The sequence below is a fragment of the Aplidium turbinatum genome, chromosome 3 (genome assembly GCF_918807975.1).
Source record: "Aplidium turbinatum chromosome 3, kaAplTurb1.1, whole genome shotgun sequence".
In the NCBI taxonomy this organism is placed as follows: Eukaryota; Metazoa; Chordata; class Ascidiacea; order Aplousobranchia; family Polyclinidae; genus Aplidium; species Aplidium turbinatum.
The window spans coordinates 26,406,063-26,419,477 of NC_137474.1; the positions used below are offsets into that span (position 1 = coordinate 26,406,063).

General features: G+C 42.0%; 1 protein-coding gene across 2 annotated transcripts in view; it reads left to right on the top strand.

Annotated features, from left to right (window-relative positions):
* LOC145767259 (serine/threonine-protein kinase MRCK alpha-like) overlaps positions 1 to 13,415 on the top strand; it is a 112,229-nt gene that overhangs the window by 85,723 nt on the left and 13,091 nt on the right. Inside the window, exons 24-33 of one of the 2 annotated variants that reach the window (XM_082579050.1) lie at positions 678 to 821; positions 995 to 1,130; positions 7,652 to 7,886; positions 9,163 to 9,332; positions 9,658 to 9,765; positions 9,863 to 9,943; positions 10,098 to 10,283; positions 10,639 to 10,759; positions 12,569 to 12,686; positions 13,074 to 13,184. In XM_082579050.1, coding sequence (XP_082435176.1) covers positions 678 to 821; positions 995 to 1,130; positions 7,652 to 7,886; positions 9,163 to 9,332; positions 9,658 to 9,765; positions 9,863 to 9,943; positions 10,098 to 10,283; positions 10,639 to 10,759; positions 12,569 to 12,686; positions 13,074 to 13,184 — 1,410 coding nt within the window. The remainder of the gene's footprint in view (positions 1 to 677; positions 822 to 994; positions 1,131 to 7,651; positions 7,887 to 9,162; positions 9,333 to 9,657; positions 9,766 to 9,862; positions 9,944 to 10,097; positions 10,284 to 10,638; positions 10,760 to 12,568; positions 12,687 to 13,073; positions 13,185 to 13,415) is intronic. The other variant, XM_082579051.1, reaches the window with a different exon arrangement.

Genomic DNA, 13,415 nt, shown 5'->3' on the forward strand with positions numbered 1-13,415 from the left:
AATTGTAGGGAGTAGATATAGAACGCGCAACGTGAAGTTACTCATGCTTAAGGTCAACTTAGGCTTTCAACGAAATGCACAAAGTTAAATAATGTGTTGGCGAAAATCTGTAGATATTTTGTCAATAATCTTTCCCTCATGCTTTTCCCAATAGACGTGCAGCAGAGTGAATCATGGATGCGCATAAGGCGGGCGGCGTTGCCAATTTTGTATTGCATTGCTCGTCCTGTGCTTTTCGGGTAGCCACTATTTTTATTTGTTTGCCAGTCACAATAAAACCGCCTGTAATTGCCCGGTATTTCAGACATTATGTTGTTTCACCTCATCGTGTCATTTAGTTTCTTTTCTTGGTTCTTATGAGCGAGCTACTCGATCACATCAATCTTGCTGAATGTGATGCCCTCAGCGTTCAGCTGTAAGATGGTGGGACGACGATACTTGTCGACAGTGGGACTGCCGCGCTCTGAAAAGAGCGGTTCTCGTGGGGTCTTGTGCTGAGCGCTCCGGGTCGAGGTTCGGTTGAAGGGCTGAAGCCGTTGAAATACATTTTTCTTAGCGCTACCTGGCTATACGCTGTCATCTTGTGTCAAGTTGCAGTGTTCCAACAATATGCTTCTGATGAATGCTCCAACCTGGTTTGTGATTGGCTCGCCGTTTGATTGCGCTCATGTTGTCAGGTTGTGGCGTCATGCATGTGGCGGCCTGTGCTGCGATCACAAGTACTGCTGCTCGCTGATTCGGAGAGCGCTAAGAATAAGTGGGTGGGCGCTCTCACTGAAGTTCATAGGATCCTTCGAAAGCATCAGCTGCAGGACAAGTCGGTGAGTTCTCGTTTCGCAAGTGCTGTCATGATTTCGTGACCTGGTTGCGGCATTTGCGTTGCAAAGCCCGCAAACATACTGTTTTACTTTTGTGGTTTTAGTTAAAATCTTGTTTGTTTCGATGTGCGTTACCTTCACCAGTTACCATAGACCTCTTATGTTGCCATTTGCAGGTATTCCATCCCATTGAAGCTTATGATCCAACCCTGCCTTTCATCAAGAGCGCGCTCAGCTGCAGCATCATCGGTCGCGACCGACTGGCGCTCGGCAACGATGACGGCTTGTACATGTTGGAGCTGAAGAGTGACGGTATCAAGTTGTTTGACATCATACTGCTTCCATTTAGCCCTGCATGTGCCACGCTTTTCCTAGATTATGTATTAGGGTGTTTCATATTTTCACAATTTTGAAAAAACCTGGGGCCTGGTGTTGGTGGGGTTTTGGGTAAAAAACTCGACACTAAAAAAATTACCTCATTAAGACATTATAAAGATGTGGGGCACGCCCCTCGAAGTCTCAAACACCATATTTTCGCGTATTTCAAAAACTGCTTATGGTAGAGTTACAAAATGCACAAAAGATACGGTTTCCTATGACCACTTCTAATAGTCGAAAGACGTATCGGAGTAGAAAAAAAGTATTCAAAAAAGGCTTTTTGACAAAGTTTTAATTTTTAAATGATAATTTTTGTTGATTTCAAACATGCTTCGGGATTTTTCCATTGCAAAGTCATATTATTCTTGAACGTGACGTAATAATCAATTTTTGATGGCCCACAACGTCAGTCACAATAGAGAGATAGTAAAATGGGAACATCCTCACAAAATTACCGTCCCATCTCCAGATGCAAATTCATCTCTGATTGCTACTATGTTTAAGAAGCGGAATGCACCTAAGTGCCTTAGTAGAATGAAGGGAGTGACAATAGATTTATCAGACAGGGGAGTGACAATAGATTTATCAGACGAAAGCACTCAGGAAGAAATAAATGCCCCTGATATAGTATGCAAGTCTATGGGGAGGCCATAAAGATGTGGGGCATGGCCCTTGAAGTTTCAAATACCTCAGTTTTCACGTATTTCGAAAATCACTTATTGTACAATCATGGCCACCTAAAGATACGGCCTGATTTGTCACATTTTGCAGAAATTTCCAGGTTTTTCTAACTTTGGGCAAATGTTTAAATAAATTTTTCAAAAAATTAGATTTTTACGCTTTCTTTATTCTTTTCCACAGATGACACAATATGTTTTAACATCCTCACATGTTGAAAAACAAAGAAAATTTGATTTCGAAGATTTTAGTCAGACTGTTAATTTTCAATAACAGTCTGATTTTGCGTTTTTCAACTTACTTTTTCTCATTTGCTATTGCTTCCCCAAGGCAACAAAAAAGTTTTATGTCATGAGGAAACCACAAAAAGTAAAAACATCTCAAAAATGTCAGTCAAGCACTAGCAGTAGCTGTAATCAAAATCTGCAAAATGTGACAAATCAGGCCGCATCTCCAGGTGGCCATGGTACAATGTAGAATGACAAAATTAGTGTCAAATTGCGCAGAAGAGATGTTTTTTTTTTATGACGGCTTTTGATTGCCGAAAAATGTGTGGGCATTGGGCAACAGAAAAAAAGTTATAAAAAAAAAACTAGTTTTTGACTAATTTAAAGTTATGGTTTTTAACCAATCGTGTTTTTAGCAACTTTGTAAGGAGGATCACATGCATTTATTCATTTTTTGTTATTCAGAATAATTTACAATAAACAGTAAAACACACAGAAAACCAGGTGGGCTAACGAATATTGATTGCTTAAAAACAAATCAATTCCCGGAGCATCAATATTGCATGAAATGCACGCAAACGAATATCAGAGCGATTCAGCTGTGTGGGGTTTTCACTAATTTTATCTTTCACAAGGCCCTTTAATTTTTAATTCTTTCAGTGGTCCGATTGTTGTTATCAATCGGTTTCCAAAATGTAGGTTAGCTCTTTGGAATCGCAATGCAAGGAACCTCTTTGCTCCTCTTGACAAAAAACTGCTTCAAACGATCTCGTAAAAGCGAGCAAACATCAACACTGAGGGAAGGAATGACAAGTTTTAACAGCATCAGCAGAATACGAAGCTACTTCAACGTCAACACTTAAAGCAACAATCTTCCAAGAAGGCATTGCGAGACATGTTCAAGATAATATTTATAATCACGTCAACAATTTCAGGATTAATCTAAGTGACAAAAAATGAATAAGTGCATGTGATCCCGCCTTAAAAAGTTGCTGAAAAACTGCAATTGGTTCAAAATCATGTGCAAACGGTAGCCTACATATTATACGACGGCACAACAGTACAGAGGTGAAAAACGGTGAACACAATTAAAGGAGCCTGCGGAATCGAATCTCCTCCCCACGGCGCGAGTGCTAATACTTCCTCTGTTCCCAGGTGGAGGGGCTGGTCGGCTATGACAGTCGGGCGAGGCAAAGGTTTCGTGCAGTTGACATCCGGCTTGCAAGGAGGCTACTCTGTGCAACAAAATTACACCGTTACCAGTGAGGGCGATGATAAACCTAAACACATTTTCTATTGTGAAAGCTACGAAGGCGAGGCTGCCGCCTAGATATAACATACAAAGCCTAATGTCTATGAAAAATGACGGGGCATGTCAGAGGGCATAGAGCGCGCAGTGGTCAGACTGAAACAAAGCGAAATCCTGCGTGAAGACAGCGTGCTGCGTCGCACGCCTACATGAGGGAAACGCAGCTCCTAAAGACAACTATAGAACAGAGAACTGACTAAATGAAAGGCCGACTAACTGAAAAGATGGATATGCTTTCACGTCTTATCCGGGACCAAGAGCTACCTATACCGGTACTAAGTGGATAACTGAAGGGATGGATGGATGCAGTTTCAGTTTCACGTTTTGCCCAGGACGGTGAATACCTACGTGAACGGAACTACTATCAGGACAGTTCATTGTCTCTTAAGTAGGCTAGAGTAACAATGTTTCTACCAGTACGGGAGTGGGAAGACTACGGAATTACAATGACGTTCGGCGGAGGACTCCTCGGAGTGCTGAGCCGGCCTGATAACGACAGGTTCTACTGTGGCACCACATCCAGATTGGGTCTGCAAAGTTCTGAGGTTTTCTGTTTCTACAATGAGTGGAACACTGCGGCTGTAGGTCTATCGACTGAAACTGTGTCAATCTTGCCGTTGATGCTCAAAGTGAAGTATTTGTTGTTGCGATCAAGAATTAGATATGGGCCCTGATAAGGCCTTTACAGGCTTGACAGCACCCTATGTATACAGCGATGTGCGCGATCCTGCTGCCCAGAAATGTGGCCATCACATGCCATAGCATGGAGGTAAACTGCCTGCCGCGATCCGATGATATAACGCTGGGGGCTCCGAATCTAGAGACCCATTGTAGTATAAATGCTTCAGCATGACTCTTCGCAGTAATGTCTGACAGGGGAATAGCCCCCTGCCAACGAGTAAACCTTTCGATGACGGTTAAGATATAACAGTATCCGCTTGAATTTGCGAGGAGACCTACCAGGTCGACATGCACGTGTGAAAAGTGCGCATCAGTAGCATGAAAGTGTTGCAAGAGAGCGACACTGATTCGCGGATGAGAAAGATTGTGTATTACTTAAAACAGGCCCGTACAGTTTAGGCACGAGAGGGCGTAGTCTTCCCGTGCTGCTGCCACAAATTAAGGAGATAATCGGGTAAGGTTTTTTTGTCCAACTTCAAGGAGTGCTTGGACCCGCAGAACTCGGCGACAGATTTATTGTTCTGTTGTTCTATTGCTCATTGCAGTAAATCGAAATCGATATGCGGAAAACCTTCGGATAGCATTTACTTGGGTGCGGCTGAAGCAGTCGGCTACGATGTTATCTCCTTTTATGTGCTGTAGATTGGACGTAAACTCCGAGATATACGAGAAGTGTCGGACTGCCTACCAGTGGCGTGAGCTAGTGTGACGCTGAAAGTGGTGATAAGAGGCTTATGGTCAGTATAAATTGCAAACTTACGGCCTTCCAAGAAGTATTTAAAGTGCCTCAAGTCGAGATAGCTGGCTAGTAATTTCCGATCAAACGTGGACTAACGGTGCTGACTATCATTTAGACAAAAGACGAACGGCTTTTGTCCACCGTCGATATTCTGTTGAACGACTGCGCCAACAGCTGCAGAGGATGCATCTACAACAAGAAAGGTTACGGCGCCAGGAGCGGGTATGCTAACAGTGACACGATCTTTATGCTCTTTTTTGATCTGTCGAAAGCTAAGATCGCATCGTCGATCCAGGGTATTGGCTTCTGCTCGTATAACTTAGGTACTAGAATACTATGCATGCTGCAAGAGCTGCGCACAATTGGGGATTGTCACGATTTCTTTCTATCTCTTACCAGGAAAAAGACTTGGAAAGATTCAATGACGTAGTTTAATGGGTCAAACCGAAAAGCAGTCAATTAAATGTCGAATAATTCTACTAGTGAAATGATAATCTGACTTCTTGAAGAACTTTAACGAACGGCTTCTCAATTAACTCTAATTTTGATCAGAAATTATATCAGCATCAATTCTCATCTACTTGTATTCGATTACTTCAACTCTCAATCTACAATACTTTCTGCATCAACTACCAATCCACAACTCATAGCACAACTCTCATAATCAACTCATAATAATAATCATCATAATAATCCATTACGCAAATTACACCACTATTTATAAAAGGTTTGTTCGGTCTAGTAACTTCGAGAAGGTTACGTAGTGTTGCATCACACGAACTCATCGTCGGTCACGTAGCATTGAGCGGCATAAACAAGCAAGTTTAAAGAAGTCTAAAGAATGTCACGTAGGAGTAGAGGACTGTTACATAATACGGATTTCGTAATCAGAGGTCCATTCGTAAACAACCTTGTGACATCATGACAAACGATATTGGCAATTGTGAAAACAACAGAACGTTCCAGATACAGAATGATTTAGAATTACGTTGCAGAACAACGACTTCACAATTAAAGGTTACTACTGGTCATTGACCGATAATAACATACCGCTCAAGAATTTTATAATGAAAACAGCACATTCTGTCAAGACGCAAAGCAGCCCGACGCGAGGCCTTGCACATTGATTGTGACAGGGATAAATTTACGATAGAAGTTTACCATTCTTAGCACTTTCTGAGCTATTTCGACTTGTGGACGCTGAAAGTTTTAGATTGCTTCTGCGTTGCCGGTGAGGAGCTGGATGCCCTTAGAATTGACTTAATGGCCTAGAAATTTTAACTCTCTTACACCAAACACCCATTTCTCTTTATTTATAATGAGCCCGTAGTGGGTTAGACTATAGACGGTTAAACCGAAAAACGAGCCTGGGATGATTTACATGTTCTTCCTTATTCTTAGAAGAAAAAGAAAAAACTATGACGGCATCAACATAACAAAACACAAAAATGAGACCACACAAGACTCGTTCATCGACTGTGAAAGGGTTGACTCGCATTGCATAGGCTCATGCTTAACTTGCAGAATTCGAACCCACCGATGGTTGTGACACTGGCGGTTTTTGGAATGTCTGTTTGGCAAAGCGGATCTGGTGATAGGATTTAAATAGACCTAAACTAGAAAAGAGTCGAACCGTGCAGCTCATCGACGAAATCATGTAAGAAAGGCAGGGGTACGTATCACGCTGAGTTTGACGATTAAGACTCCTGTAGTGCGATAGCGACCGATGTCCCCTTTTGGAACCACGTGGACGTGAGAGCTACAGGGTGAGTTTGAAGGGCAAATGACACGGAGACCTAACATATGCTAAATCTCCTCGTGCAGATGGATCAACTTTTCGGGCGATAGTTTTCGCACGCACGACGTTGTTGGAGAGCTATAGGTGAGAATATGGTGGCACGTTTCGTGCTTAGCTGTACGATGATAGTTTTCTAAAGCAAAGACCTTCAGGAATTCAATGGTTAAGAATGCATAGACGCCTAGCTTAGCGCAGGAAAGAGCCTTATCCATTACACCGCAAGTGAGCTCGATTTGCCTAGTGGGCGCGGGCGCACAATATTATCCTGATTATTGCAGTTCGACCTGGTCAAACGCCTATCAGGAATGTCAATAGATAGACCAAACTATAGTAAGAAATCTATTATAATTATCGTGCGCGGACATTTTGGACTATTTGGACTACATTTAAGACTAAGGTTGTGAAAGTGAACGATAGATTAAAACACATTGTGGAGAATATCGATACATATAACACAAAAATGAGTTTCGGCAAAATGTTCATTCAGCAAAATGTCTTTAGGAAAAATGTCCCAAAACTATGTATGTGTGACGCAATTACCAGGATGCGATTAAGCGTTCTTAATGTCCCTATTAAAAATCCAGTGCTTTGAATTCTATTGCGAAACGCGAAGTGCGCTGTAAGCCTACGCTGTTGCACAGATTACATAGAGTCCAGAATTCTAACAAAACAAAAGTAGGTGATGCCCTGAGCTACAATGTCATAATGAGCTAATTTTTTTGATGTCGAGTATTTAGTAAATACTATTTACCCCACCACGCCACACCCCAGGCTTTTCGAAAATCCTGAAAATATGCAACATTTAATTATGTATTGTAAACCATAGTTGTCTGGTTGGTAGAAGAAAAGATGTATTTCTCAGTTTAGAGACGAAATATTTCATACACGTTAGGCGTAAGCTAACCCTTCTGCCGTGGTGACCTAAATTCATGAAAACAAACGGTGATTTCCACATCATTTCCATTGCAACAGGCGAGATCGAGCAGCTTGCCAGTTATTTTACGCTGACCACTTGGTGTTCAGAAATCGTCCGCATCGGTGACGCAAAGAAGGTTTTCTTCATCGAGGTGCTGCGGCAGGAAGCCATGATAGCTGTGATCTCTGGGAGAAATCGCCACATTCGTCTTCACACCTTCGCCTCCCTGGATGGGAGCGATGTCGAAGCCATAAAGATCGAGGAAGCAAAGGGGTGTACGATGCTGGCGAGCGGTGCCATTCGTCAAGGATCCACCACATGTTTGTGTGTGGCCATGAAGAAGTTAGTTGACCGCTCTCGATAGCCGAAGACAGCGAGTGACGTCAGTTCCGCTTCTATACATTTAAAACATTTGAAGCCCAACATTGATCCTGTACAATTAGGGGGATCGATTTTTTTTTCAAATTCAACTTTGACCCTGACTTTAGGATACAACAGTATATTCTGACCCTTGGTAAAAAATTGGAATTTCCGCCCAAAAAGGAATTTTGTCTTACCGCGTATAGCTGGGGGGTGGGGATAATTTTAATTTCAACTTTAGCCCTGATTTTGTAATACAACATATTGTAAGACTTCTGGTATAATTTTTTTGAAATTTAAATGTTCACCAAATGCCGTCGAGCCAAAATTCTCCATATTTGACTTGTGGGCCAAAAAACAATCTGGGAAATATCGTAGGTTTCAAGAAAAACAGATCATTTATGAATGTTGCCTGGAGTGGTATTGTGAAGAGGTTTAAGGAAAGACCTTCTGAAAGATCACTTCACAGTATTAGCGCATTATCCACTATCTAGTGTCTTTTTGATAAAGCTTTTTCTACAACCACCTCTCGTCGACCACCATCCATTAGGCCTGCAACAATTTTTATTGCCGTTGTAACATCCTCAGTAGCAGTTGTTAGCCTGATGTTTTCAATCGGTTGTTACAGCAGAAGCATAGTAACTAAGAGCAAGTCGATCTCCGTGATTAAACTGAAACCAGCAGATAAAATAGACAGCAAGAAGAAAAGAAGTTAAGCCGAGAATCTGAGAATGGAAGCTCATTGCAAAACAAGCTAAATGCGACTTTTTGCGGCGGGCGAAATTTAACCAGTTTTACACAAACTGTTTACATTTATTTTTCACGCTTTTGCGCATGCGCGTAGTCATGTGCACGAAGTGAAATGGCTACTTTACCGTATTTTACGATGAAGCCAAGATTAGAAAAACTTTTTTACTGCTCTCTTGCAACATTTTAAAGTGTTTTTAGTACAGTAGTAAACAATATTGAACTTTAAATGCTATAAACAAAAATTGACCTCTATACAGTAAAAAGGTATTTTTCAGGGTAAGGGGAGGGGGGATTTCGACAAAAGTTTCAAACACATTATACCAGAAGTCTTCGAATATACTGTTGCAAATGGTCCCCCCTAGTGCAATGTACATAAAATAAATTTTATTCGCTTGCTGGGAATTGTAAACATGTTTTAGAATCTTTCGCGTTTTTTGAGGTATGACAGTTGTTGTTGAAGTTGTATGTTGAGCAGTTGACTTTGTTATTTGTTAAACTCAATCCACAGGCATGTGTTTGTATATGAGATGAACAACACTAAGACGAGGCATAAACGTATCAAGGACCTGATGCTCCCCAGCGCCGCCCAGTGGATGTCGGTGATGAACGAGCGTCTCTGCGCGGGATACGTGTCTGGGTTTGCTCTCTTCAGCATCCAGGGATCCGGGAAGCCCACACGTAAGTTTTCCTTACACTAACGAGAATAGTGCGACCTATCCACTGGGGTAGATCATCATTGATGGAACATTATTTCACTATGTTCCTTAAATCTGGTTGGACAAACTTCGCAGCTTGGTGTAAAGACGTTTTAAGGTTTGAATCCACCAGGCAAGCCAAAGTGAAGTGATGCGAGTCGATGATGTCATTGAAAAGCACTTGCCCGGAATACAGGTGTTGTTAAAAGTGGGAAACCTGCGTTGGTGCTTCCCATTTGAATTTGTGATTTTGAACGATGTTTGCAGCAGTGGACCTTTGCACCAGTGACAATGTTTTGTTCTTGCAGCGTTGTTGTATTACGACGACAATTCCCTGGCGTTCCTCTACCAGCCGCCGGTCGACGCGTTCTGTGCTATTGAGATCAGCCAGAAGGAATGCTTGCTCTGCTTTTCAGGTTGGTCCGACGTGACGTCAGTGTGGAGCAGATCATTTACATTGGTGACTGTCTGCTCTTTGCTGCCAGGGACTTAGATGATACTTTTGTTTTTCAGCTTGTGGCGTCTATGTTGGGTGGGATGGCAGACGAACCAGGCAACAGGAAGTGATGTGGCCAGCCCCGCCTATCCACATGGGTGAGTGCTCACTACCTACGTACGATCGTACATATCCACAGAACATAGATTTAATATCTTTCCCCATCCACATCGGCCACCGGTCGTTTATGCCTGTGCGTTGATTATTATTATTATCAAATATCACACATGATGTCGTCACATTGCATTGCAGCATACAACCCTCCTTATTTGGTGTCGTACTCTGAGAACGCGATCGATGTGTTCGATCCCGCATCGATTGAGTGGGTGCAAACCATCCCGTTGAAGAAGGTCCGACCCCTTACCCCAGGTGGCTCCATCAACATAGCGCACTCCATGGAACCCCCAAAGTTGGTCTACCTGCGGAATAAATATGATGGTGAGGAGCGTCACCTAGCATATTTGTTTACTATTGTAAGGCATCCGCACCGTGCCGCATTGAGGTGCGAGAAAGCTCATTTGGCATGATTGTGATAAAGTTTTCGTTCCTTTCTACTTGGTTTCAGCCGCTGGACAGTGGATATTCTTGATGTTTCCGCGCTAAGTGAAGTGGTTCTGATTGTTGGAGTCTGTAGGACTGTAGGTGCGGCATGTGCTTCATTTAACTTTGTGAGATATTTGTAACAAATGTGTACCGGGATCGGTCGCGTGGTGGCGGTAGACAACATGATATTGCAATACGTGGTTCTGTTTCGCCATCAAATTTGAATCGTAACCTGATTGTCATCCACTAGAGGGAGATGAGCTTATCCTGCCCGACCTCATGTCTGTGGGGAGGCGACAACTGGTGAGGAAGAATAAGCGGAGATCTGTATTCAAAGTACCCCCAGAGGAACATCGCAGCAACTTACGAACGTGAGTCGGGTTCATCATCGTGACGTCATTATTATTCAATTTCGTTTTTTATCGTTAAGTTGAGCTCACGTTATTCCCCCCCCCCCCCCCACCATTTACAGACTAGTGCCCAATTGGCGGGTGTTGAGTGTTGACATCTCGACGGCTTTGTGAGCGCGCAGAGCATTCACAACGTAGGTACGTCATAGCGAAGATTTTTTTTTTGTTTGTTTGTTTATCTTTATCCTGCATTGCGGAAAAGCGGACTTGAGCGCAATGCATCGGTGTACGCCTTCCGACATACACCTGACCCACGCTGCAGCCGACGGCAATGTCTGTTTCCGGTTGTCTACTTTACTTATGACTTAAATTTGGTACTACCCATTACTCGAAATCGATCACTAGGTAGAGGCAATTATCGTTAAGTTTCTTGCCCAGAGAAACAACAGCAAGTGCGGGTGGCTGGAGTCGAACATGCAGGCTCTCGACTGCGAGCCCAACGCGCTAACCACTCGGCCACGGCTGCCGATGAACACCGTCAGGCGATTTTCAGGCGGACTTTTGAGGTTTCGGAACATTTGATAAAATCTCACCGTTTCTCACTTGGACTTGATGGTGCCGTGTTGGCTTTGTGACATGCGGCCGATGCAGTAGCCAACCCCTGATATTATTTATTTAGGTCAGACATGGGGATGGTTAAAAACATTTTTTTAGTCGTCAATTTGTTAATAGTTTTCTTGTGTTTTTATTCGTTTTATTTTTTTTATACTCTTATTACCAATCGTTTCATATATTTTTTCAAGTAACAACTGTTTTCATTTATTACGAAGAACTGCAAAAGAAAGTGTTGAATTATTGTTGCTGAATAACTTATTATAAATTAGTTAAATGTAGTTTTGACTGTTATGTAAGTCAGAAATGTGGTCGCATGCTCAACAAATGGTACCAATGAACCATCCAACTTTAAGTGCTACCAAAGATGAGGACTGTTCGGTCCTCATCATTGGTGACCATGTGGTGAATTAACAGTCAACCTTCTTTGTTGCTTGTCTTAATTGCTTTTATTCCTATCCTTTCTTTTATAGCATTTAGCCTGTTATGATAAGTAATTAAGTATTGCATCATTGTATGATTGTATTGTATCATTATATCAGTATTGTAGTATTGATAAGTAATTAAGTATTGTATGTGTATTATTGTAAGTATTGATAGGGTATTATGATGTTCTTTAAACTCTAATAAGTGAATCTACAGTCTAGTTATATATTTGATTATTTTATGACACTACGCATCGTTTTGGATCCTTGGTGAAATCAAAAGAAGATTTTAATGAAAAGTTTGGTGACGACGTTTTAGTTTGGAAGCTTATCAATATCTTGATTATTTCAGAACAAATATTTCAGAAAAGCATAAGTAAAAGTTTTGTTTCAACATTTAAATTTTAGACAGCTTTTTGGTGCGAAAAAAGATTGTTTTTTATTTTCGTTTCTTTTTTTTCATAAAAAAACGTGTTTTAAAAAAAAAATAACGAGCACAAAAAACGACTCGCATCTCTAGTCAGACATGCAGCAAATGATATAATGCTTGCGCTATCGGTTTACGCATGCGTAGTGTTAAAATTATATAAAAGAGCTGAACGGTTGTTGATGTAGAATAAGTTGTTGTTGGTTCAATTTGGCTTAATCCACTTTTCAACTGGGTATTTTACTACGGCATGAGCATTAGTCTAATTAAATAAGATTCTTCTCATACCAAACCTTCAGTACTAACGAAAGTGAGGTGGCCAGTTCCCTTTCCTTCAGCAATTACGCTGCAATTGACGTGTTGCAGAGAGCTGAAGAGGAATCCTGAACGTAGAAGTCAACTGATATCCGCCCCCCACAACTTCAACCACGTCGCTCACATGGGGCCGGGTGATGGCATCCAGATACTCAAAGAGCTACCAGTGGTACGTGCTTTCTATTGGCTGAGCGTGTCATGTGATTTTTTTTGGTCATGAATGGTCATTACGCAAAGGCTGCGAAGCGAATCCTCTTGGAAATTTTCGCCTTATTGTGAACGCTCATGTGTTTGCAGTTGCGCTGTTTCGCTATGTTTAGACATTGTCTTGAAGTGTTGCTGGCAGCAAGACTGGGGGCGACAACTAATGTTTCTGTTGTTTTAACAACAAACGGAATGTGAAAGACTTTCTTTCATCGTTTAAAAGAGTGATTGATATGTCGCGTTTGCTAACTACACAGCCGAATAGAAAGTATTCAATCTTTGATAAAACTCCTAGTTTTCAAATTGTCACTCGCCCCCCATTCCGGTTGTTACTCTGGTATGTTCTTGCCAGCCCGCCGCCCCTCAGTCACATAGCCACGACCTGATATCGACCCCGTCTAACTTCAACCACGTCTACCATCTTGGCCCTGATCAGCCACTAGATGACACTCAAGACGTTCGGGTAGGTATGCATGGCCTCTTGATGTCGCTAACTAACTTGATCACTTGCCACGGAATTAATCAGACCATTGCTGTGGCAAACTGCGTAATGTTGCATGGGCGGCTTTGTCTACAACTTGCAACCTTCCCTTCGTGCTGTCGTTTGAGTTTATTGACTTTTCAATCACAATCTTGCTCCTTTTCGAACTCTTCTTCGATCACAATGCTTCTATTGTTTCATTTCGTCCTGCCG